The 27,453-nt window shown below is 36.3% G+C and overlaps 1 protein-coding gene across 2 annotated transcripts in view; it reads left to right on the plus strand.

The window, feature by feature from the left end:
• Positions 1–27,453, plus strand: part of DOPEY1 (dopey family member 1) — a 52,908-nt gene that overhangs the window by 13,214 nt on the left and 12,241 nt on the right. For both annotated transcript variants that reach the window (XM_010023505.1, XM_010023507.1), the window contains exons 9-28: positions 1,049–1,169; positions 1,817–1,936; positions 4,147–4,261; positions 4,701–4,730; positions 5,119–5,352; positions 8,648–9,272; positions 11,414–11,688; positions 12,359–12,511; positions 16,381–16,481; positions 18,138–18,401; positions 19,111–21,096; positions 21,211–21,322; positions 22,242–22,421; positions 24,052–24,177; positions 24,512–24,646; positions 25,134–25,189; positions 25,685–25,789; positions 26,442–26,508; positions 26,802–26,946; positions 27,182–27,261. In XM_010023505.1, the coding sequence (XP_010021807.1) occupies positions 1,049–1,169; positions 1,817–1,936; positions 4,147–4,261; positions 4,701–4,730; positions 5,119–5,352; positions 8,648–9,272; positions 11,414–11,688; positions 12,359–12,511; positions 16,381–16,481; positions 18,138–18,401; positions 19,111–21,096; positions 21,211–21,322; positions 22,242–22,421; positions 24,052–24,177; positions 24,512–24,646; positions 25,134–25,189; positions 25,685–25,789; positions 26,442–26,508; positions 26,802–26,946; positions 27,182–27,261 (5,030 nt within the window). The remainder of the gene's footprint in view (positions 1–1,048; positions 1,170–1,816; positions 1,937–4,146; positions 4,262–4,700; positions 4,731–5,118; positions 5,353–8,647; positions 9,273–11,413; positions 11,689–12,358; positions 12,512–16,380; positions 16,482–18,137; positions 18,402–19,110; positions 21,097–21,210; positions 21,323–22,241; positions 22,422–24,051; positions 24,178–24,511; positions 24,647–25,133; positions 25,190–25,684; positions 25,790–26,441; positions 26,509–26,801; positions 26,947–27,181; positions 27,262–27,453) is intronic.

Here is a 27,453-nt window from a genome sequence, read left to right on the forward strand (position 1 = left end):
ATTCTTTCAGCAAACTGAGATGGAAGAAGCTGATAGGATTTCTACTTAACTTGATGCACTTTCACTGGAGGCAGCTCAATGGGGCTTGGAGAAAGCATGGAAAAGCAAAGGGTATTTCAAGCAGAATTACTTTGTGAACTCCTTTCAAATTATTTTTCTTTATTCAAACTTGAGATTTAGCTCAAATCAGAAGGAGGTGCTATTTTCAAAAGTATCCTGCAGACTATATTTGCAATTAAAGAAAGCCTGCCTCAGATTAAAAGGAGGGAAGATGCTAAAAATATTTTAATTTGTATTATGGAAGATGTTCAAATTATTTTACCTCGTATTTGCATTTGAATAGAATCACAGAATAGTTAGGGTTGGAAAGGACCTTAAGATCCAACCCTCTGCCATGGGCAAGGACACCACACACTAAACCATGTCGCCCAAGGCTCTGTCAGACCGGGCCTTGAACACCACCAGGGTTGGAGCATTCACAGCTTCCTTGGGCAACCCATTCCAGTGCCTCACCACCCTCACTGTGAAAAACTTCTTCCTTGTATCTAATCTAAACTTCCCCTGCTTGAGTTTGAAACCATTACACCTTGTCCTACCACTGCAGTCCCTACTTGAGTATATTTTCCATAGAACAGCATAAGCTAGCTTATGGGTGGGTATTTGAAACTGTTTGAAAGCTACCTGTGATCAGGAATACATGTATTCATGTTCACATGTTGCTGAGCTAATAATCTGTCAGAGAGGGTGTGTTGGTTTGAACAGAAGCTATACTGATATGACTTTTGGACTAGGTTTGTTTGTATCTAGCCATCATTCCCATTGTAAGGGAAAATAACTCTTGTGTTTGTATACTCCCAGGCAGTACAATTGTCTGTGTATTTATGGAATGCAAAAACACTTCTGAAATTGATGTCGTTTATGAAGTGGAACAGATGGAATTTTATGGTTTCAGTGACCAAAGCTAGCTAAAGATTTGGATTGTTTTCGAATGTGGACTGTTAGTGGTGCTACAATGCTTAAGACCATTATTGCTGGTATTTCTCCCTAGGCCCTGCCATCCTAGAGGATGTATTGATTGAAGTGTTTCGAACATTATATACACAGTGCAAAGCAGAACTGGAACTTCAGATAGAACCTTCTTTCAACAAAGATCACACACAGCTAAGCAGGTGAATAAGGTGTATAATACATTTTGTACTAAATAATAAATCTTTTTGTTACTGAAATGATGAATGTGAAGCCTGTGGGACTGTGACCTGATTTCTTTATAATACAGGATCCATTGAAATTAATTGCACTTCTGTGTTCAGTGCAAACATCTGAAGGTTTTTACTGATAAAGCTGGAAGACACTATGTCAATGGTATAGATGAGTTTGGTATTCTTTACATCTGTGTTCAGAGGGGGAAAAAAAAAGTAGATTGATGAGTTCTCCTGTAGGGTAAAAATGAAGAGCGCTACAAGACAGCCAGACAGGAGATAAAAAGAGTTTCAAGGTTTGAGCTGAATATCTTAACAGGTGGAGAGAAGAGGGAAGTTCAAAGCTGGTGGGGAGAAACAACTGTAGGAATTATTATGGAAAACCAGATCTATTAAAAATGAGGTTAGAAGATAAAGACTAAAGAACAGATAGAGAAGAAACCTAGCAACTGTGAAAAGTCACTGATGTGGGGAGCCTGCCAATATACTGAGCCCTAGAGCAACAACTAGTGTAGGGATGAGGGGAGGATAATTTGTCAGTAAACTCGCAGTGCTATGTAGTTACATAACTTGGAAATGAAGTATAAAAATATAAAATGTTCTCTATTTTCTTACAGCAAACTGAGAGAAAACAAGAAAACAGCAGAATTGATTAAAACTGCCAATCTTCTCTTTAATTCCTTTGAGCCTTATTATATGTGGGATTACATTGCTCGTTGGTTTGAAGAATGTTGTAGGTAGGTTCTAATACTTTGTATGTGTAAAGTTGAAGTTGATTTTTGATTTATAAGGGTTGTTTGGGTTTTTTTTCCCAAATAGGTTATTCTAATGTGGTAATTTTTTCTTTCCCATCCCTTTGACTTTGATCATTTGGGCAATTTCAATTTAATGTGATTGGTAGTCTCAGCAATGTGAGTACTCACAAACTTAGTGTCTGGGTAAAATCAAGAGACAGAATTAGCGCCTCTTCTGAAGCGAAGACCCCAGAGTGATCTCATCACTAGTTTGTTTTGTTCTGTCTGTCCAGCATAGGATTAGCAAACCTGTCAGCTTTACCAAGAGTTACTTGTAGAATGTGTTAACTTTTGTCCCACTCTTTTAGGGAGGAAAAAGATGTGGGAGTCCTGCAAATTAGAAGGAGAACATAGGAAATAAGGGAGAACTGAAAATATTAATGGGAGGGAAGAGGGACCAAGCAGAAATAGTTGCTGTGGCGAGGGATAGATGATGTAGGGATTTCAAATGAAATTTGTAGAGGAGTGTTTGGAGGTTTTTTGTTTTGTTTGGGGTTTTTAAATTATTCATGGATTAGCTTAATAATGTATTTTGGACACCAAGTTGCATATGAGCCAAATGTATGCTCTCCTAATTAAAGAAAACTGTGTCTTCTTGGACTATGTTAGGGGCAGTGTGGTCAGCAGGTGAAAGGAAGTTCATTTTCCTTTCACTTAGTGTTTCTAAAGTCACATGTGGAACATTATGTCCAGCTTTGGGCATCCTGCCTATTTGTTTTGGTTTTTTGTTTTGTTTTGATTTTTTTTTTTCTACCTGAGCTGATGTGTTATGTAAGTTATTACCTTGTTTAAAAGGTTACACCATTAAATGAAAACATAACCACTTGCTTTTAAACTGAATTTGTAAGTTATTGTTGTATCATTTAGTCTGATTGCTAAATCACAGTTATTACTTTTAAAGCGATTTAGATATCCCTCTGACTTTGTCTTAGGCTTTGTCTTATGATCTACCCCTCACTAAAAATTAAAGATAGTATTTCTGGTATCTGGTGTTTTCTCCCATCTAAGTATCACTCACTGCTATTGAGCCTTCTCTCAAAGCTATTTTTGATAAGTGAGTTAATTCAAGTCATCCTTTATGAGATACTACAGTTGAACAAATCTGTGAGTAATTTCTGAAATGGTAGGTCTTTCTTGGTAGGAGCACAGAATGTGAAAAAGTGTTTGTGTTATGGCTTATACCAAGGGACCATTTCATTGAACTGTAAAATAGGCTGCTAGTTTTATGAAGAGAATTATCTGTTGTTAGCAAGTTACAGTAACCCTATGGGTGTGTGGGTTAAGTAGTGTGCTACTTCTCAAATATAGGTAACTGACAGAATGCAATTTAAATATGATTTTAAAAATATTTTGATAAATACTTACTGACACTGTTTCAGACTTGGTTTCTGTAATGCTTCTGTTATTTCAAATAAATCCTTTTTTTAGTCCTGGCATATATGCTCATGAACCCTTCCAAAACAGGGAAAAGATTAGCATAACTAACTATTGCTGAAAATGTGACAGTGCCCTCACCACCACTCCTGACAGAATAAGTTAATTGGAGAAACAATGTCCTTTGCTTGTAGTATTTTCAGATTGCAGCCTGATTTCACAGAGGATTTGTGTTCCATCTTCAATCAGCAATAAAGCTGAACAGAATTATGAATTCTTGTCTAGTAAAACAGTACAGTCAGCTGAAGTTGAAGTGGACATTTAGAAGAGCTTGTTTTGTTTTCTTCTTGCACAGCTTTAAAGCTTCATGGGCCTTTTATTTCACTTTTGTTTGTCTTTATCTCAAGTGCTTAATGTCTTAGGTTTAGATGTCTTCAAAATTACTGTGCTTCCAGTAGCACCATCTCTTAATTCTATTATTGGTGCCCACACTCATACTAGTAAGTATTACTGTATATGGCAGTTTCAAATGCAATTTTCTATAGCCTTAATTTCCTTATTTTATGAATGGAGACTGGTTTACAGCAAAAGGCTGATTGCTGCTTTTTCTGAAAGCATGCAAGGGGCCAAAATGAGCTATTTAACAGCGAAATGAGAGCTTGGTAATTTGTTTATAGGTATTATCACTGCTGTGTACAGCTTTGCATTAAGTCACAGAAACATGGTCAATGTAGGGGAGGGAAGGATAAATATCATGAAACCCTATTTGAATTTTGCAGGAGGACATTACATGCCAGACTTCAAACTGGGCCTGGAGGTGGTAATGAGCAATCTGAGTTACCGCTGACAAATTTCTGCTTGTTAGTGGATTTTTTGTTGGATATAGTTTCTTTGGTAAGAATTACTTTATTTGTTGCTAATACTTGAATTTTGTATATTTGTAGTCTACAGAAATACTATATCTGCTCTATTAATTGTTTTTCCTTAAAATATATTGCCATAAACTGGTGGATACCTTTAGAAGAAGTTTTGATTTTATTGTATGATTTTTAATAGACTGGTTGGATATAACCAAAGTGGGTTTTATAATGCTTATACCTGAAAATTTTTGTCTGTCCTTGATTTCTTTTCTCTACACTGTATTCATTACAAGTATAGGCTTTTGCAGCTCTATATACTAGTTTAGATGTGCAGCTTTCTTTTAAGGCTCTTTTGAATGTCATGATAAGATGTATCTTCTTTTTCTGTCGGCATTACTTAATGTAGCAAAGACTGTTGGAACTGTTTTTTCTATACCTGTCTTTCCTCAATTCTTTGCTTTCTCATTTCAAAGCCTACTAGAAGTATGAGAGTGCTGTGTCAGGTATGGCAATCAGCCTGTTTTTGCTTTCATTCTTAATAACTTGTTTGTCTTTCATTCTCAAACTTTTCTAGTAAGGTTATTAAAATAATAGTAGTATCATTCTTTAGCCTTATTGTTACATTTTGTAACGTGTTGCGTAATGAACAAGATGTAAAAACTCTGAAAAAGACCTAAATTATACTTCTCTGTTAGTTACACAATTGTAAAGTTAATTTGTTTTGGTTTTTGTTTTGTTTTTTAAGTAAAGCATGTATTTCTTATTCTTGAATGTTAATATATTAATTTTCCCTTTTCCATATTCCATATGTTTAGAATACTTATCATTTGCTTGACTGTGCCACTGTGTTAGAAGATTTGGTGTTGCAGCTAATGAGTTTTACTTTTTTAGGAGACTTACATTGAAATACAGACAGAGCACTTGCCTCAGCTGTTGCTCAGGATGATTTCTGCATTGACGAGCCATCTTCATACTTTGCACTTGTCTGAGCTTTCTGATTCACTCAGGCTGTGCTCAAAGATACTTAGTAAGGTTCAACCTCCATTGCTCTCTGCTGGTACAGAAGGTATCCTGCAGCTTCCTAGTGGACACAGTAGCTCCATGAAAGAATGGGAAAATAAAAAGGTAACTGATTATTGGTTTGTAGCATCTCGGAAAAATGATTTTTGTGTGGAAAAGTGGGCTTTCTAAGTCTGTGCTGAACCACCTACAAGTCTTTGATTAGATTTGGTTTATCTAGATTTAATATCATACGTATATAAATCACTTCAGAATCAGGGCCTAAGAACGAACTAATCAAGGTTTTGAAGTTCTAAATCACTTTAAGAGTCTGATCACATAGAATAACTGGACTCAAAGAATTCTCCATTTTGGTTATGTGTCAGGCATATGTAAATTTTCTTCTCATCTAACTTATGTGCATCAGATTAATACCCATCAGTAATTTTACTGTCAGTGTTCTTAGAATCATTTAAAAAGAAATAGAAGAAACAAACCAGCTAGCAGTTCTTTTCTCTTTTAACATTGTCTAGTTTGTTCTTGACAGCCATAGCTCTGTAAGGTATGTTGTGACATGTCTTGAAATCCTTGTTCTCCAGCTGAAGAAACTAGAAGACCATCATAGAATAATTCAGGTTGGAAGTGACAGTTGCAGGTCACTGCTCAAAGCAGGGCTGATTTCAAAGTTATATTCTGCTTCAGAGCTAGGTTAGGTAACTCACAATCCTATCCAGCGTGGTTTTGAGTATCTCTAAGGGTGAATCATTGATTCACAGAATATCAGGTTAGAAGGGACCTCAAGGATCATCTAATCCAACCTTTCTAGGCAAGCATGACTTAGGCTAGATGGCCTAGCACCCTGTCCAGATGAATCTTAAAAATCTCCAATGCTGGGGAATCCACCACTTCCCTGGGGAGATTATTCCAATGGTTGATTGTTCTCATTGTGAAAAATTTTCCTCTTGTGTCTAGTTGGAACCTCCCCAGGAGTAGCTTGTGCCCAGGATGAAGATTCCACAACTTCTCTGTGCAGCTTGTTTGCTTGCACTGTGTTATTTAATCAGAATTTCCACTGTTGCTGCTCATGTTCCTTGCTTCTTGTTCTTTCACTGTGGATTTCTGAGCATACCACCATCTCTTCAACTAATTAATGGGAAGTCAGACAGGCAGTGATAAAGACACCTTCTCTGCCTCCAAAACTCTTAATATTCTTTTTCTTAAGACTGAGCAAATCTAACTCTCTGAGCTTTCCTTCTGTGTCAATGTGTTCCTGTGGTGGCCCTCCGCTGGACTTACACAGTACATCAGTGTTTGTTTTGTACTAGTGAGTGCAAACTTGGACACAGTGTTCTGGTTGTGGTCTGTGTGCTGAGCAGAGGGGAGTTCCCTTGGCTGCTGTCTATACTTGGCTGTGCTAATATGGTCCTGTATGTGGTTGTCTGCCTTCACCAGAAGGGTCCACTGCTGGCTCACGTTCACCTTGTCCATAGGATTCCAACATCCTTTATGCAGGATCTATCCTTATTCTTTCTAGTCAGCTGATACCTGTGGTTTTGTTCTACTGATTTTTTTATTTTACTTTTTTTTTTTTTAAAGTGTGTCTTGATTGATGTTGCTCTGTGAACCTTCAGCAGCATTTTTCTTTCAACTGCAACCAATTCTTATCTGGCCATGGCTTCTGTTAATAGATAGAGTGAAATTAATTACCATATTCCTAAGTTCTTGTATGTTGTATTTTATAAGAGGGGGTCACCTTTAATGGATTTCTAAGATTTTCAGTGCATATTAACACAGGAGGCCGTGAAAGCTATCTCAGACAAATTTTCATTCTTATGCCATCTCTGGTAAAACAAAATGTAATAAATACCATATATAATGATGTCTCTGTTCTTATTCATAGAAGTTATTCAGATTTTTAGGTTATGCTCAAATTTTGTATGTAAGACATCTAGTGATTAGGATGTCAGACAGGAAGACAACCTCTAGGCCTCCTAGGTCTCAAGCAGTATCTGCCATTGCCAATAAGGTAGCTAGATGAGAAGCATGTGGGAGTGTTCTTTACTGCATTTACTCCCACTGCTTCATGCATTCCTATTTTAAGTTGTTTTCTTATTCACCTCACATTCTCACCAGGAAGCAAAGACTGTTCTACCAGTTACCAACAAGACTACAGGGAGTTACAGCAGCCCAAAAAGCTGCTGTGGGTTCTTTTTGAGTATAACTCATTAATCAGATTTGTGCATATTCTAAACTGATAAGGAATTAAGGTGGACAGTGAGTCAGGATGAACTGCTGTTGCTGAAGCAACCCTTCTTTCTTGTTTCTAGGAGATGACTTTTTTCTTTATAGTTGAAAATGGTTACTGGTTTTTAAATGAAAGTTTATGTCTTCTTTTATAATTATAACTTTGTATTTGAAAGAAATCCCCAACTTCCAAATCTCAGGATTAGAATATTAAAAGAAAGATGCTAGTTAAAGTTGTACCAGATATATGTCTATGAATTAATGACTCCATCCATGTTTATCAGACAACTTCTAAAATCAGAGAGCATAAATTTTACTGAGAAATTGAGCTAGCTTTATTAGTATAAATGTGGAAGGGTGAAGAATGTTTTTTAGATTATGAAAAATTTTATTCTTCATTTACAGCTCCACAGTTCACTTTTTTAAGGTATTTTGGCAATTTACAGATGTAATATTAAATGACACTGATCCTGCCTTCCCAACGAGACAAAACTTTAATAGCTGTGGTTCTTCTATTAGCAGCATATCTAGACAGTTCCTAGGTTAAATTAATTTAATAGCTAATGTGTTTATTTACTTGTGCAGTGGGAACTTCAAAAGTGTGATCAGAGAAGCCTATACTTTTTCCTAATCTCTCATTGCTTCCCATTGTTCCTGTCTAACATCTTTTCATCTCCTTTGCTTGCAGGCATTTTTTACTCCTTAATGATTGCAGCAGTTTCTGATTAACAGATAAATATCTTGTCCTTTTATAGAACATGTTAAAATATAAATAATTAAAACAATGTGTTGCTTCTTTATATTTATATTGCTTATACCATAAGCAATATAGTTTGATGTCCTGCTTCCTACTGGAAGAGATGGGTTTCCTTTAATGTATGAATATTTTGGTTTATGATGTTGTATAAATTAATAATACCTGCGCCTATCCATTTCTTCATATCGTAATATTTAAAGTATTTCACTTGATAAACAAGGCTTTTTCTTTTATAGTTAGCTTGGTCTGACAAGTTTACTAAAACACCAAAACATCATTTTGCATAAAATGTATTTATATGAATAGATTTTAAACTGTGGAATGAAATTGTTGCTTTTGGATGGAAAAGCAAATAAGTGTTTTCAAACTAGAACCTAAATAACCCATTTTGAAGAATTGTTAAACTTCTATCTCACTCAGGTGCCATCAGTTTCACTTGAAAATCCTAATGATGTGTTCGAAGATGGTGAAAATCCTCCAAGCAGTCGATCATCAGAAAGTGGATTCACTGAGTTTGTACAGTACCAGGCAGATACAACTGATGACATTGATAGAGCACTGAATGAAGGTCATGGTGTGCCTGGCATTCCTATTATTGGTAGCACATCCTCAGAGACTGAGACGGCATCAACTGTGGGGTCTGAGGAAACCATTGTACAGCCTCCTTCCATCATGACACAGGGGACAGCAACTCGAAGTGGGAAAACAATCCAAAAGACTGCAATGCAGTGCTGTTTGGAATATGTCCAACAGTTTTTAACCAGATTTATCAACCTGTATATCATTCAGAGTAATTCCTTGTCTCAGCCCTTAGGGGCAGAGCTTCCACTAGACCCCACTAGAGAGCAAGGACAGACCACAAAATGGGACAGAGAATTACAAGGTGATGCTAAAGTGAAGAAAACAAACAAGAAAAAAACACCAAAAGAATACCTTCCTGCCTTTATTGCTGCTTGTCAGCTGTATCTTGAATGTTCAAGCTTTCCCGTTTACATTGCTGAAGGAAACCGTACTTCGGAATTACATCCTGGGAAGCCTGAAGTTGGTAAGCTGCACTCTTCTTTGTTTTTTGCTTTTAAAATTGTTTGCTGTTTTATTAAAAAAAAAAAAAAAAAAGAGTAAATAATATTTATGCATTGTATGTGTTGCTGTTTGCTATTCCTCTCAGTAATGTAAGTTTCCTTATGTATCAATTGGTTTGCTTTTTTGAAACTAAACTATTTTCTCATAGAGTTTTAAGAATATTGATGACATGGGATTTGGTATTAATTAATATTGGGGTGACAAATATAAATTATGCAAACAAAAACCTAAAAGTAGAATCTAGGTTTTCAGATGTTCCTCTGTATGGATCTCTGGCGTTTTGTTTATCATGTTTTGTACTAGCCACAGCTGACATCAGGTCATGTTTCTGGGTTCATTTTAGCAATTTTGGATTGATGTGCACATTAATCACTTTGTGCAATATGCAGAAATTACAGGCTTCTGTCCAACAAAAATCATCCCAGATAAGAAATTAACATTACTTTGCTTCTATTAAAGGAACAGTTCTTGAAAGCAATTCTTCTAGCTACAATTGCATTAGAAAGCAAAATAAAAATGGTGGGGTTTGTGAAGTGTGAATGTGTTCACAGATGTGTGAACACATACAGATACAGAAATGTGATTCAGATGTTGACAGTTCTGGATTACTGTAAAATTGGACATTTTAGATGGACAATCCTTTCCATCAGTTCTTGAAGTCTTCAATTTACAGTTCTAATTTTGGTTACACTTCTGGTCTGTCAGTCCTGCTTCCCATAACAGAGAATGCCAGTGGAACAGAGCATGGAGAGCATAGTTGCCATAATTTGCGCACCAGCCTTTTCTTTAACTGCTCATACGTTTTTGTACTGAAGAAGAGGCTGCTTTTATTGAAGGGTTCCTAAATTTGGTACATGGTTTTGAAGGTTTGCATTAGTGATGTGGTCCCACTGCTGTTAATCAACAGTGAGAGTCATCAGTCTGTTTATTTGAAGGAGCCACATTAATCGGATATTAATAGAACATAATAGTGCTTAAATTTTGCTGTATGCTTAATATCTCAGATAAATGTGTGCTATTTTTAATTGAAGAAATTAAAAAGGGAACTGAGCTTCTATCTCAGAAGAATGTTTAATTTGTAAACTGTAGAACATTATGTAGAATTGTTAGGTATATTTAGGCTCCAATTTACATTGCAGAGTTAACTATTGTGGATATAAATTAGAGATTGCATCGTCCTTAATTCTAAATAGAAACTTTATTTGTGCCTATTAAATGACACTTATGTCAGATTCAAGAAGCATTTGCCTTTTTTTAGGAACACAATCAATACAGTCCATTTGAAGTTTTAAGGAACAGTACTTTGGTACTTCTAAAATAAAAGGGTACATTATTCGCTTGGAGAGCTGATTGTGAACTTCAGAGAAAGACACTTGCATTGTCAGGCCAGTGTGTGGTATTAAGTGAGGGGATGGTAAGAAGTAGAAAACAACTGCCTACATTGAAAGCAGAGTGTGATCTAATAGGAGCAAGTTCCTGCCACCCAAAACATCAATTTTCACAGCTACTTCTACTTTTAAGTATTGACAGGAAATTCTCCATCTATTTTTTTTGTTAGTATAAGCTTAGTTTATAAATAATACATGTAAATAATTCAGCATGCTTGTATACTATAATGTCTATATAATCTAACATAATATATAATAATATTTTGGATATTATGTATTAAATACTACCAAACTATTCAGACTAAAAATTACAATATTAAGACTTGATGGCTGATCAAGAATTTCCTGAAGAGGAAGGGGAATAAAAGGATTTCCAAGCTGATAAAAGAACAATTTTGTTTAAAACATGAAATTGTGTGGATGCATTTCCATAAAATCTCTTCTTCTCTTCCTTGTTCAACGTTTCCTATTTATCTTTGGTTAGTGAATGTTTGAAGTGATGCAGTATTGCATTCTTAATTAGATTATTTTAAAGATAGATATACATGAAGAATTACCTTTCTCCTGCATACATTTTTCCTAAACCCATACACCAACACAGACTGAAATATGAAAGATAAAGGGCAATTGTGCATATCGTTATGGGATGTAAGAGTAAAAAATAATAATATTTAAAATTGTTAAATGAACGAATCATCTGTGATTTTTATTTCAGACTGTGAACAAGTACAGCCTCCACTGTGGCTACAGACTTTAATGAATGCTTGCAAGCAAGCAAGCGATTTCAGTGTTCAGGGTGTTACTATTTCCCTTGTGATGGACTTGGTTGGATTGACTCAATCCGTTGCTCTCGTCACTGGAGAAAATCTGAACAGTGTGGAAACTGCTCAACCTCTTAGCCCTAACCAGGGAAGAGTGGCTGTGGTCATCAGACCTCCTCTTACTCAAGGCAATCTGAGATACATGGCTGAAAAGACAGATTTCTTCAAGGTACAATGTGGTATCTCGTAGCTGTTTTCTTTAGACTTCTTTTCCTGGTGAAGACTGACAGTCTTGGCCACTTTACCATTTGTAGTATGGTAAACCAAATTTTCTTGCCGAGTATTTTAATAACAGTTGTAACCTGTGTTAGGCTCTAAATAAAAGTACATAGTAAGTTTTCCCACTGTGATTGTCTTATTGACTGCTTGGGTGAAAAATGTTATTTGAAGAAATATTTTTAAAATATAAATAAAATGTGATTGAATAGCATAATTAATTAGCAAAGGAATGAAACTGAGATGTCCATAGTGTAGGACTCTGGTAAACCACAAACTGTGTTTATGTAATTTATGGAAGAAATAATTTACAAAAGATAACCAGCAACAGGGTACATTACATAGTTAATTATATTTTGATAAAAATTTATTTCTGGAGATATGCGAGAATTCTGACTCCTGACAGGAATTTTTTATGTAGTATGTCACTGTAGTGTTTCAAACGGTTCCTTATGTTCACACAAACAGAAAAAGAACAGTTTTATAGATTGTCTCTTGGTCATATGTTATCATCAGATTTAATGTCTCCCATCAATGCTTAGGGTTCAGCATAGTGTAAAGGCAAAAAAGACATAGTAATCATTCACTTGTATCTCTTGCCACTTTTATTCTCACGTACACAGCATATAGCTTTAACTCTTTGGAACCAGTTGGGTGATGGAACTCCTCAGCATCATCAGAAGAGTGTGGAGCTCTTCTACCAGCTGCACAACCTCGTTCCTTCTTCTAGCATTTGCGAAGATGTTATTAGCCAGCAACTGACTCACAGAGACAAGGCAAGTTGTTCATATATCTACTAAAAGATACTAAAAGATGACTTAAGGATATAACTATAGAATATGTTTAGAAGAAGGACTTGGTGCCTCAGAGAAGGGTATTAATAACTTCAATATTGAAATAATGTTGCCTTAAATTGATTGTTTCAAACATTAAAAATGCTCTTTATTTTTTACTTGCATGCAGAAGATCAGATTTGTCCACCCTTTGACACTCTCTTTCCTATATTCCAACTCACGAGAAACCTTAACTTTATGTCTGTAGTAGTTGAGCCCTGTTTTCATGAAATCTCGGTGTTTCACAAACCCGTGAAGTGTTTGTAATATTAGTAATTGAATATAGATTTTCTAGATTCCATTCCAGCTGTCCTAACAACTTTTCTTTCCCTGTACAGCTTCACTGAATTTAAACATACTTTTTTTGCTGCATCCTAACCAGCTGTCCTTCAGTGCTCTGATGTGCTCCCTCCTGTTTCATCTAATTCTTGCATCTTGTCTAATAATTTCTTCTATTACAGAATCTAGACTTTCTGCTTCCTTTCTTCCACAACTCTCCACAACTGGGAGAAGGAGCAACAGCCAAGTTATTGTCATCACCATGTCTCTGTTGCTTTTCTCAATAGGGGGGTTGGATTCCTTCTTTCTTAAGGCAGTCATGTGTGGCTCCCTTTATTTTTTTCTATCCTTTTGCTTTCTCTTTTCTCTCTCACTCAGCTATGATGTTCTTACTGCCTTTCTTTTTGTATTACCACCTTCTTTTTACAGTTTGAGATCTGTTTTCAATTCCTTTCCCTTTCTGTGAGATGCATCCTTATGAATCTGCTGCATTTGATGTTACTAATTTGCTGCTTCAGCCTTACTTTCCTTTCTCTTTTAAACCAGCACTGAATTGGGTTGTCTGGGTGGTTGTTTTTTTTCTTTTTTTTGTCTTTCTGACTGTTTTTATATATTACCTAATTCTGGCTCTTTTTCAAGAGTTAGTGTAAATATAAGATGAAAGACCAGCTTGTAATTGATAAGATTTTATTTCCAGGTCCCAAGAGCTATGATATATAGTTTTGAGCTCCATGTTCTGACACTTGTCTTGATTAATTCTTTCTAGATAAAGTGTTTCTGTGAGATTCTTTTCCCCTGTTGGGATGTGGGGGAATTCCAATGACTAGATACTTTTCTGTGGAGATGCTTCTGTACAATTCTCCAGTCTCACGTGGTCCCTCTCTTCCCTATTTATTTGTCCTTGAAAAATCTGAATTCCGTTTCTGCTATATTTGCTAGTTCTAGAGGGTAACTAGTGAACTGCTTTACCAGTAATCACCATTTTTCTGTTCATATGTGTCTTTGTGGGAAATGTGCTTGGCTGCTCTGCTCTAATTGACGTGGACCTGGCTTGTGAGTTGTCTGTGCATTTCTCTGCAGCATGACACTCTTTTCTTAAAGGTCTTTACTTTCCATCTCTCACTCATGTCAAAAGCCATGGACTATAATTTGGCAGAACCCCTCAAGTGACCAGAACTGTTTGTTTGCCTCTCTCACAGTTTGGTTTCTTGTTATTATTTTGTCACTTGTTCTGTCTCCTGGTCTGCTACCACAGCTTACAATGTTTGCAGATGACCCACCTCAGTGGATTTCTGTCATTCCTTATTGCTGCTCAAAGGTCTCTTTATCTCTCTGCTGTCTGTTTTTCGGAAGTGATCATGGTTATCCTATTGCTTACTTCTGTTTTGCTGTAAGTTTAGCTATTGCAATAAAATACTATTTTCAAAATCTTTTGAACCTGGCAGATATTCAGACTGTTGACAAATGGCGTTTTTCTTAGATCTGTGATGAGACTCTCTAGTTTTATGCTAGATAAAGGTGGCTTTTCAGCATTTAGCAACAGACTTATGTAGGAGAAGTTAACTCTTATCAAAAGTTATGCTCTGCTTCCTGATATATAAAGCACATGCTTAGCTTTTACTATTGTTTGAAGGAATCATACTTTTCATGACAGGTACTCATTTTTGGGTTTGTTGGTTGGCTTTTTTTTTTTCCTTCCCCTCTGTCCCCTAGAAATTTGTTTCAGATGGAGGCTGTCAATTTGACATTGGAGTTCAGACCTTTGTAATGTTTTAAATTTTAGCTATATGAACTGTTTACAGCCTCAACAGAATGAATGATAGGGAATTATTTGCTTACATGCTCTGCCAGCTCATGGCTATGACTTCAGAAGCAGCTACCTTTTTGCCTTTCTACCAGAGAGTAACCAGGTCAACAAAAGAGAATGTGAGCCAGTCTGTCAATCACTGCACTTCACAGCTTGATATATTGGTAAACCTGCTGACGATTTATAGTTTCACTTAATGGGCTCGTCTCTGAACTGCTGTGACTGTGGATGTGGCACTTGCTCATATCTGCCAATCTTTCTGTGAAAACAATAATTTCTTACATTTTCCCAGCATGGATTGCAAGGACTTACTGTTATATGTTGGTATTTTCACTCTTTATTCAGCAGACATTAGTGAGTTATTTTGTGTAACTGTATATATTTTGTAGCAGTGGTGTGGGTTTTAGTTTTTTTTCCCTGTGAGAAGCATATTTTTAGTAAATACATGTGGTGTTTGCTTTGCTTTCCAGAATGTTGCTGTTTCTATTTTTTTTCTTTAGCTTATGCCTGATGTGATCTGTCTTGTGTCCCTTCTGCAAACTTCAGTTCTTCTAGCTTTTGCTTAAAGCAGTTATTGCTTGTATTAGCTATTCCAAAGCTACTTAAGCTGTGTGCTGTAAATTAAGTCTGGAAGTATGCCAGGTTGTTGCAGTGGTATTAACCTGTTATAGTTTGGTCTCATTTTGATTAGAGGTAAATATACCTACTATTCATTCCCTATAAGCACATGTTTGAAGAACAAACAAGTGAAAATCTTCCTCCTCTTGTCTGTGCTTATCATCTAGTTCAGTTTAAGTCCTGATTGTATTTGAAATTAATTTTGATATTTTATTCAATATAACCATCTGGAATGTCTGTTCACCCCCAAAACTGCTTAGTAGCTTCCTTGTCTTTTGCATAAAGCTGTTTTTAATACATGTACCCATGTATTCGTATCATAGCATGGCATTTGCTATTGCTTTCACCTCACTGGAATAACTTATTGTCTTGATCAGTCATAGTAAAGAGATAAAGGCATAAAAACTTCAATACCACTTTCACCATTAAATATTCTGCATACTATTACTAGTCATTGGAAGTCCTTTGGGCAGTAAACCTGCCCTACTCATCCAAATAAAACTCTAAGTTCCAGAGTTAAATTTGTCACGTTAGTGATGAACTTTATGTAGATCATAGCTACCTAGAAAATTCTTGTCTCTTTCTAGCCAACTTCATTTTCATTCCCTAATTTCCATGGATACTGTGTTTAATTGCACCATTGCAGACACTATCTCTAAAAATTCCTTTTTCTGCTTCTTCTCTCTGCCTCTGTATGCTTGAGTTTTCACATTGAAGAGCTTGCATGTTTCTTCCTGCTCTCTTCATTATCTCTTCTAGTGCCCTGATACGTGTAGATAAACTCACTGAAAACAGAGCTGTGCCACTTGTGAGAGTATTGTTCAAGCTATATTAAGTATTTAAAACTTATACAAGCTAAACTTTGAAACTAAGGCAGCCAAGATCAAAATGGGGGAGAATCCTTTCATGCTGCTAAATTGTTTGCAGAGACCTATTGTTGCCCATGACTATTTTTAATGTTAGAAAATAGTATTTGAAGGCATAGTCAACAAAATGAATTTTAAGAATTTAATTTTATCTTTTAAGCTGCTATATACATTTTTTATTTTTATCCAGTTCTCAGAGGCTGTTGTCTTCTGGTAGATCTAACTTATAATTTTGTCCACAGAAAATAAGAATGGAAGCTCATGCAAAGTTTGCAGTGCTATGGCATCTCACCCGTGACCTTCATATTAACAAGTCTTCTTCCTTTGGCCGTACCTTTGACAGGTTGGTGATTGTAACCATGATTCAATTAAAATAATTTTGCTTAAAAATCATGAACTACATTATACTGACAGCATGCAGTGTTTAGAAATTGGAGAACTACAGTAGGAACTGAGAAAGGAAGGAGGACAAGAAATTAATTCATGTTACACAAAATTGTTTTCACAATGGCAATTATGCAAGCTGTAAATTCTTCTGGTAGCTGTGAAGAGTAGGACAGGAATGGTCACATGATTCATTAACCATCACTGTGGTTAAAACATTAGTGTATATTGAAGATAGTATGTGAGTTCTTGCTGTGATTTTGTAAAAACAAAAGCAGGAAAGAGAAGTCAACCTAGAAATGAATTGTATGAAAATGGATATAACAATAAAGCTAAGAACACTTAAGAGAAAAACTGCAAGCGCTAAGACAAGAAAGTTCTCTTGTTTAACATTTGTTTTGTGTAAGATGTGATCTCTGGCAAGGAGCAGAGGATTTCTGGTTTATGTTTTGGTATCAGACTACCTTCTTAGAAAAAAACTAAATGATCCAGATGCTGAACTTGTCTCATCTTCCTCAGCTAGCACATATGTTGTGGAAAAGTGCTTATTTAAATTTCCTAATGTATACTTAGGTGTACGAAGCGGAGTTAAATATTTTTATTTCTTTGGCTTGATAGTGTCACTCATTGCAGACGTGGGGATAAATTCTGTACATACAGCAAAGTGCTTATGAATGTGTACTACTGGAGGATGTAAAACAATCAGTTAAATTCAGAGTGCAATATATATTGTGTTTTTTTCCCCAAGTCTCAGAAGTATTTGAAAGGCTAAAACTATTGAAAAAATAAAATAATGACAGTAGGAAGTGCTGAATTGTCAAGTATATTTCTATTCTCCGTTCTTGAAGAAAAATCTTTGAATAAGTTATCTTCTCTTTCCCATGCACCTGTGTGAATTGGCTTTTAAAGTTTTATCTTTAAAACTAGCAGTTAGTAGGCAACTACAGCTTGTTTTGCTAGTAGCTGTACAAATACTTGAACTGACTGTACAACTGCTGCTATTAGAGCAGCTGTCTTAACTGACTTTATTACTAGCTCTTTCTGGCTATTTCTTCATTAGGCTAGAGTAAAATATAGAACTTAAGGTTGAAAAGCTTGAATTCCAAAGAAAATACTGTATAATAAGAAGACACTGGAGTAGGTACTGACATGTTGAAATTTATCATGTATCAGATAAAAAGACAGGCTGAGAAAGTTGGGGCTGTTCGGCCTGGAAAAGAGAAGGCTGCGTGGAGACCTCATAGCTGCCTTCCAATATCTGAAGGGGGCCTACAAGGATGCTGGGGAGGGACTCTTCGTTAGGGACTGTAGTGGTAGGACAAGGGATAACGGCTTTAAACTTAAACAGGGGAACTTTAGGTTAGATATAAGGAAGAAGTTCTTCATGGTGAGGGTGGTGAGGCACTGGAATAGGTTGCCCAAGGAAGTTGTGAATGATCCAACACTGGTGGTGTTCAAGGCCAGGCTGGACAGAGCCTTGGGTGACATAGGTGTCCCTGCCCATGGCAGGGGGGTTGGAACTAGATGATCTTAAGGTCCTTTCCAACCCTAACTGTTCTATGATTCTGTGAGTAGTGTAGAGTTTGTGCTAGGTTCATTCTTCTTTCTATTCTAGATCTTTGTTTATCATGCTGGACAGCCTTAATAGCTTGGATGGTTCTACATGGTCAGTGGGACAAGCCTGGCTAAATCAAGTGCTTCAAAGACATGATATTGCAAGGGTTCTTGAACCTTTGCTCCTACTGCTTCTCCATCCGAAAACTCAGCGAGTTTCTGTTCAGCGAGTACAGGCTGAATGTTACTGGACCAAATCTCCCTATCACCCTGAAGAAGAAAATGAAAAGCATTTTATGCAGAAGTTTAGCTGTGCTGATGGTATGTACACAAGAAAACTGTAGAAAGTTTCTTATTTAATTTGCTTGTTATTTGCATGCCGCATTAAAAATGTAGGAATTTTTGAGGGTACCTGGCAAAACAAAGTGCTGAAATAGCTACTGCTTATATGTGTGTTTGTGCATGTTTTTTCTAATTCAAGTTTGGGTATCCCAAGCATCGTTGAAAGTTTTATTGTTCTCAAATTAAGAGGATTGCAAGTATTTTAATGCAGAGCATTATCTTAGGTCTCGCTAAGTTTCAGTCGATCTTAAGAACACAGCTTGAAGCTTAACCATGAAATTAAATGCTTTTATGAATTAGGATCACTGATGTGGGGCAGGCTGAAAACATTCTGGTAAGTTTGAAGGTGTTTGCATATACTGTGTAATCTTAGTAGCATCCTAACAATTCTTTTTTATAAAAAACACAAGCAGACAAGATGTCATAAGGTTTCATGGGAGAACTATGTCATTTTGCTAAGGTCTACTGCTAAAGTAGTCTTGCTTTGGTTATGTCAATGTGTATTGTTGCCATAACAACATTATTTTTTTCTGCTGTGAAGTGGAAAGGCACTATTCACAATGCCCTTATAATTTGAAGTCTTATTAATAGTTTAAATTCTAAATTTTAATTTAAATTCCAAGAACCAAAATATTATACGTATAATTTTTTCTTTTGTCTTATCTTTAAGCATTTTCCCATGTGCCTGTAAGCCAAGAACAGCTTATTATACCCAAAGAAAGCAATGAAAAGCAACTCGCTATGGATGAAATGGAGAACTTCAGCCTGACTGTCAACCCTCTGAGTGACAGGCTTTCCTTGTTAAGTACCAGCAGTGAGACCATACCAATGGTTGTGTCTGACTTTGACCTTCCTGACCATCAAGTTGAAATACTGCAGAGTTCTGACTCTGGCTGTTCCCAGTCATCTACTGGAGACAACATCAGTTACGAAGTGGAAACAGAAAGCCTGAGTGCTCAAGATAGCTCTCAGACTCTGAGAGAAGACTCACCTGATGAAATTGTGCAACAAGTGGTTACAGATCTTATATGCAAAGTTGTAAGCGGTCTCGGAGAAGAGGCTGAACCGGTTAAACATAGCCTGCACTCTGAGGATACTTCATGTATATTCAGTCCTTTGGATAACTCTGTGGAGGTGATAAAAAATGAAGATCAAAATATTCAAAGTAGCCAGAGTAGTTTGCTTAGTAACGACAGTTCCCAGTTGCTATCGGCCTCAACTGAGACTGGACTGGAGAGCTTAGGAGATGAAATTTCAAGAAATAACTCTTCACCCTGTGTTGCAGAAAGTCAGCAATCCCTCTCTGATCTCACTCTTTCTTCCACAGAATCAAAGTCCAGAAAGCAAAGCCACAGTAGTATCCAGTTCAGCTTTAAAGGAAAGCTACCAGAAAAAATGTCAGAAAAAGAAACAATTGTTAAAGAGGCTGGTAAGCAGCCAGGTGCAAAACCTAAGGTGAAAATAGCCAAAAAGAAAGATGAGGAGAAGAAGAAAGCACAAACAGAAAAGCTTAAGCAAACAAACATCTTCTTTAGTGATGGTCTTGATTTAGAAAACTGGTACAGTTGTGGAGAAGGAGAAATTTCAGAAATAGAAAGTGATGTGGGGTCCCCGGGAGTGCGAAAATCTCCGAACTTTAATATCCATCCATTGTATCAACATGTGCTGCTTTATCTCCAGCTGTATGACTCTTCAAGGACATTGTATGCTTTTTCTGCAATTAAAGCAATTCTGAAAACAAATCCTTCAGCTTTTGTAAGTGCTATCTCCACTACCAGTGTCAACAATGCATACACTCCTCAGCTTTCATTGCTCCAGAATCTTCTCGCCAGGCATCGGATATCTGTTATGGGCAAGGATTTCTATAGTCACATCCCCATTGATTCTAACCATAACTTTCGGAGCTCTATGTACATAGAAATTCTTATCTCGTTGTGTTTATACTATATGCGGAGCCACTATCCAACTCACGTTAAAGTAACCTCACAAGATCTAATAGGAAATCGTAATATGCAAATGATGAGTATAGAAATTCTGACTCTTCTCTTTGCTGAGCTGGCAAAAGTGATAGAAAGCTCTGCAAAGGGCTTTCCGAGTTTTATTTCAGACATGTTGTCCAAGTGCAAGGTTCAGAAAGTGATCCTGCATTGTCTGCTATCTTCCATCTTCAGTGCACAGAAATGGCACAGTGAAAAGATGGCTGGAAAAAACATAGTGGCTGTAGAAGAAGGTTTCTCTGAAGACAGCCTTATAAATTTTTCTGAAGATGAATTTGACAATGGTAGTACTCTGCAGTCCCAGCTTTTAAAGGTACTTCAGCGGCTGATTGTGCTGGAACACAGAGTAATGACTGTGCCTGAGGAAAATGAAACAGGCTTTGACTTTGTCATAACGGACTTGGAACACATCGGTCCCCAGCAGCCGATGACTTCTCTTCAGTATTTACATTCCCAGCCAATAACCTGCCAAGGCATGTTTCTCTGCGCAGTGATACGAGCTTTACACCAGCACTGTGCCTGTAAAATGCATCCCCAGTGGATTGGCCTTATCACTTCTACGTTGCCTTACATGGGAAAAGTTCTTCAAAGGGTGGTTGTTTCAGTGACTCTTCAGCTCTGCAGAAACTTGGATAATTTAATTCAGCAGTATAAATATGAAACAGGATTATCTGATAATAGGTATGTGTATGATATGTAGAGGTGTATAATCTTTTTAAGCAGCTTTGATTATGTTAAATTACTTTACAACCAGATTAACCTGTTCTAAAAAAAAAATTTAATCTCTCATTTTAGGCCTCTCTGGATGGCATCAGTCACTCCCCCAGACATGGTTCTTACTTTATTAGAAGGGATCACAACGATAATTCATTACTGCCTCCTGGATCCATCAACGCAGTATCATCAGGTAAAATTATTTGGGTGTCTAAGAGGTTCCTATGCGGTACATGTCAAATGAAGGACTGTGGTTATGTTAGCAGATAGGAAGATCTGGGTGAGGAAAATACCAAGTAAAGATCTTGTCTTAGCCTTAGGTATGTTTTTTATTGATAATACACACATCTCAGACAAACAATTTTCTACTAAACATACTTGATTTTTTTTTTTTATTTTTTTTTTTACTTACTTAGTTTGTTATCTGGGTTTTTTTGGTTACCCTGAAACAACTAATGTCTGTCTAACGAGCTGTCTTTGTTTTGTGAAACTTCCCAGACTTATGCGTAGCCTGTTACTTTCTGGCTGGACCGTGTTCATCTTGCAATATGTCACAACATTCCCTTTCTGCATATTCATAATTTGTCTTTAGTCAAGCAATATTTTTAGATCTGATATTCTTAGCATAGTTTCTGTTAAGAATTTGGCCCAGATTCTGCAAGAAAAATTTTATCATGCTCTCTCTGCAATCTTGTATCTGCTTTTTTGTTGTTATTCTTACACCTCTTAGCCTTCCATTAATTTAAAAGTAACTGAAAAGTGTTTATTGTCTGCGCAAGTAAATAATTTTGCCTGGAGTATTAGTTATACTTAAAATTCTGAAAATGTTTTGCAAAGGTATAGGCAGATGATACAAAATAGATTGCTGTAAACATGAGGCCTCACATGTTCATGATATGTTTGATATTGTACAACTGATTCAAAAGATTCTGTAACTATTTTTAATAGACTCAAACCTGTACGTACTGTAAGAATTATGGAAAGACTGTTTTGAAAAAGAGTTAAGGCTGAAAGCTTCCATGTCTGTTAAGTCTAAATTTACACTGTTTTATTTATGCTATTTATATAGATATTTAATGCTTTTACTCCTCTCTCCCTTTTGAATATACTAGCTTTTGGTTAATGTAGATCAGAAGCACTTGATTGAAGCACGCAATGGGATCCTATCTATCTTGCATATGATCATGTCTTCTGTGACTTTGCTTTGGAGCATCCTTCACCTTGCAGATTCTTCAGAGAAAACTACTGCTGCTGCTGCATCCATTACCACTATTAATCTTGGGTCAACAAAGGTCAGAATATCAGGGATAATATCATTTAAGTTGTTCATTAATACCTTTCTCTAACTAAATCCAATTCCATTCCCTTAAATGTAAATTGAATTTTAATACCTTTGTCCTCATTTACTCACCCACCCAAAACCAAGGGGTTTATAGATGAATATTGAATGTGCTTTTCAACTTGAGTACATCAATTCAGGACAACAATGTCTCACCTCTTTCTTTCTACAAAAAAAACAAAACAAAACAAAAAAAAAAATCCATCCTGAAAAAAAAAAATGTATAAGCCACACATTAAGCATTCAGTGTCCTATATATGAAAAAGTCCAGTTTGAATTCAGGATAGGTTACTTTTTCACCTCGTTGCTTTCAGGTAGTGCTTTTGTAGCTCCCTTGGAGTTGAGGGATGTGGTTAAAAACACATGAAACTGTGGAATTCTGCAGTATTGTGTGTCTAAAGTAAAAACAAGCTTTTTAAGCTTCAGCACAGCTAGGTTGCTTTGGCAGCCTTGCTCTTGGCAATTGCATAAAGTGCATAGTATAGGCAAGCTCTGTGATCATATATAGCAGTTTTCTGCAAGCTTAGACAATTCCTACTGAAATATCTCTGATCAAGGTAAAAATGGCTTTCAGAAAACAGATAAAGTGCATTTTTGTCTGAAGTCTTCCTATCACAGAAAACAAGTCAAGACAATGCTCAGGAAATGCATTTCCTGACCTATGTGTACCTAAATAACTTCTGACATGGCCAAATAACACATTATGAAGATTTTCAACAGTGAATATTACAGTATCCCACAGTATCATCTTCTTTTTAGGATTTCTTCACCACCCCTACTTCTTAATCTTTATCTTACTTGCCACAAAGCAAGTCCATTACTATTCGTGGCAGACATGAGCATCATCTTCCTTTCTTCTTCCTAATTACCTTATACACATTTGATACATGTTATATTTCAACTTAATGATTTTCTCCTGACCATATACAAACCCATTCCAGTCCCTTCTTGTAGGTCATATTTCATAGCACTTATCTTTCTTTTTGTAGTTTGAGTTCTGTCAGTTTGTGGTACATTTCTTGAAGTAAGGTGTCCAAACTGGACACGGTATATGGCGTCTTCCCTCAGGGGAAACATTTGATGTCTCTCCTGAGGTGTTGCTATTTATGAATACTCTTTTCCCCTTCCTTGCAAAGTTATCATGGTGAGCTTGTAATTCACTATAATCCCGAGACTTTTTTCTGTAGCACCACTATCTAAATAGTTTCTCATCCTGAATCACTGATGTTGTTTATCCCTACCTTTGCATGCAAAGACTAAGATTTCATTGCAGTATCTTTTTTTCAGGATGCTGTTTGAGTTTGTCAGATCACTTTTAGTTCTGTACCTTTCTATCAGTTGCTTCCTACTTCATTATCGTTTGCAAATTTAACAAGTGTATTTTATCTTCCCTTGTCTTAGTCATGAATAAAGTGATTGAAGAGTATCAGATGTAGAATAGGATTCACTCAGAGATTCACTGAGTGAATCCTTCCATTTTTATAAAAAGCTAATGATAGTTACCATCTAAGTGTGTCTTTATAGCTAGTTGAATATAATGCTGAGATGCTTATCTAAAGGTATGTTCTGCTTCTGTATTTCAGAATTTGAGGCAGCAGATTCTCGAACTTTTGGGTCCAATTTCAATGAATCATGGTGTTCACTTCATGGCTGCTATTGCATTTGTATGGAATGAAAGGAGGCAAAATAAAAATACTTCCAGGACAAAGGTGTGTTTATACTGCAGTGGTCAGTTCAAATAGTGGTAACGCCTCTAAGTCATTTAGCAGCAGGAAGGAGAATATTGGGACATTCCAGTGGAAAAATGCATAGTATGAAATATGAAGAGTAGTTATATTTCTGATTAGCAGCTGTACTGTCAGGGAGCCACCAGTTAATTTTAGAATGGGATAATATTCCTGAATTCTTCAGGAAAAGAATAAGTGATTCCAAGTCTGTAGGTGATCTGTGAGTAACATCTCAATCCCATGAGGCCAGCTGCTTTAATTTTGGCAAAGGCATTGTCTGTGATGATAATCTGTGGCATACATTTGATTCTTTTAGGTTATTCCTACAGCAGGTGAAGAGCAACTTCTACTAGTCGAGCTAGTTCGCTCTATCAGTGTTATGAGAACAGAGACTGTTATCCAAACAGTGAAAGAAGTTTTGAAGCAACCTCCAGCCATAGCAAAGGACAAGGTATAGAGGTGCTATTGATTTATTGAACTACAGAGGTGCTATTGATTTATTGAATGTCCTCTTACTGAAGCTTAGAACACTGTGATGTGGAAACTTTATTCACAAAGCTGAGCAGTACAATGTGAAAATTTTCACAATATCTAATAGATGGATAAACTTCTTGAGGGAAGTCATACCTCATAAGTCATTACCATCTACTGAACAATTTCAGAATCCTGTTTACTGCTTACATTAGGGAACAGTTGCTTACCCTAGGAGCAAGTTGTTTTATTTTTTTTCAAGTGGGAAAGGGAAGTGGGGAAAAGAGGCAATAAAAAAAGATAATTTTATAGAGATGCCTGAACAGGCACTTGTAATATCCTGTTAATGAGTTAAGCTATATCTTCAGACACTGCAATAACATTATAACATTATCAGTTTTGCCCTGGGAAGTGAGGAGAAAAAGTCACTTTCTTCTTACTGATAAAGGTTTTGTATCTTTTTCTAGAAACATCTTTCACTGGAAGTCTGCATGTTGCAATTTTTCTATGCCTATACTCAAAGGTAAGACAAGAAGTTAAACTACATTTCTGTCATCAAGAAGCAGATGGTCAATTTGAATATTTTACATCTTTTCATGATCTTTAGGATGAGAAATAGTCCATGTAATATAAACCATGAGGAAAGAAAGGTTTCAAAGTGTAGGTGTCATAAAAAAAGAATTTATTTCGTGAGTTCCCTCGTTGTGCATCACCTTTCTTCCCCCACCTGAAAATCCTGTGGGTAATCTGCCCCCTGCCCAACAAAAGCTGGTCTTAAATATGCTGTAACTCATTAGTACCACTCCAACCTTGGACTGAAAATCTTGTCTGTAGTGTACACTGTTCTTCCTTCTTTTCTTAATGACTTGGTGTAGCCACCTAATATTAAATGGAAATCCAAAGAATTGGTATGAGTGTGGATTCACAATATCTGACCAGAGAATTGTGAGGTAGAAAGGAAATGGGGAGTACCTGAGGGAGATGCTGTTTTCATTGCCATTGCGGCTATCTCTTTTAGGATTCCAGTGACCAGCTTAGTAGATAGCTGGGCAGCACTGCTGCTTCTGTTAAAAGATTCCATCCAGGTTGGTCTTCCAGCTCCGGGACAATTCCTTATACTTGGGTAAGTGCTTTTGATATTTGCAATTTCCAAATAAGCTCAAATGTAAGTATGTGAAAGCATACTGAAATGTTAATGTTTTCAAATCTCTACCACTTATTTTTGAGTGGTGGAGCTGAGGAATGGTTACATATATTGAATTTTATAGTATAATACGATATAAGCCACAATCTTAGTTTACTGATTATTTGAGGAATTTAGGCTCTTCAAACTGTAGGTTAAAGTTTCTGATTTCTCTTAGAAAATAATTAAAAAGACTATTTATTAGGTATGTGTAGATTTGTAGCCCAACAGAATGGAATCATTGCCAGCATGAAAGCTGTTTGTGGATTGTTAGAAATAAACGTTAACTGTGATTTTCTGCATAAAGGTACAAGGACCATTTTCTTTAATTTCTGGAATTCATCTTCCTTAGCAAAGTGTCTCAAGTGATATTTTTGCGTATAGTCTAGCAAAATATGTTCTTGATAAACTATTAAGGTATGATCAAAATTAACCTAAACTCGAAAGGATGTTTTCTAGAATATTGGTAGTAGTTATGACTGAAGGTTTAGTAAATAAGCATTGTGCACATAAATATCTCCACATTTGCCCTAGGTCTTAAAGTTACTGAATAATGTACTGTGAGAAAAAAATCTGTATCTGCTTTTTCCAGTGTTCTGAATGAGTTCATTATGAAAAACCCAAGCCTGGAGAATAAAAAAGATCAAAGGGATCTCCAGGTAAGAAATGTGTTTTGTATGTATCTCTTTTGAAAATATTGAACAATAAATGCTTAAATGTACCAGAATGATTTGATGTGTCAATTCTGTAGTCTGAAATGGCTCTTTAGTATCTTCTACTTAATCATAGTTGTAATCTGTTGAAAAAGATCTCATTTTCTATGGACTTATTAATCGCTGATAATATAGAAGTGATTTGAAAGCAGTTCCATACTGCTACAAAATGGGTCAAGATAATAAATACAGCCCTCCTGCACAAAGTTCTTAAAATGCTTGGGGTTTTTTTCTACCAGGACGTAACGCACAAGATAGTGGATGCCATTGGGGCAATTGCTGGTTCTTCCTTGGAGCAGACTACTTGGCTAAGACGAAACTTAGAGGTTAAGCCTTCCCCCAAGATTATGGTTGATGGAAACAACTTAGAATCAGATGTTGAAGGTAGTTTCATTTTCATTTTATTTTAAACAAAACATTATCAGGCCAAAATGAAGAGGACAGCTTTGCTATATTTGAATACATTAAAAATACTTCAGTGTTGTTCACATGTTCGTGTCTTACACAGTCTGTCTCGCAAAGTCTGTCCTTCTTCAAAATATATGCTATTAAAATATGCTTGTAAGGTAAATATTGGCTTAAGAAAACTAACTTTGGACATTTTTTTATCTTCATTTAGACATGTTGTCTCCAGCAATGGAAACCTCAAACATTACTCCGTCTGTTTATAGTGTCCATGCATTGACCTTACTTTCTGAGGTAAATGTCTCTTCAGTTGTAATAAATACTGCCTTATAATAAACTTTTGTATTGTGAAAAGCTTTGGACTAGAAGCTTAGGGAAAAATGGGAAACACTGATGTGACCTGGATTCTGGGTCCTGTCATGTAAGAATATATAAAACTTTGTAACCAACCCCGTTATAAAGATTCAGTGAGATGGATGAGGCATA

The sequence above is a fragment of the Nestor notabilis genome, unplaced genomic scaffold, assembly GCF_000696875.1.
Source record: "Nestor notabilis isolate BGI_N333 unplaced genomic scaffold, ASM69687v1 scaffold6461, whole genome shotgun sequence".
Lineage (NCBI taxonomy): Eukaryota > Metazoa > Chordata > Aves > Psittaciformes > Psittacidae > Nestor > Nestor notabilis.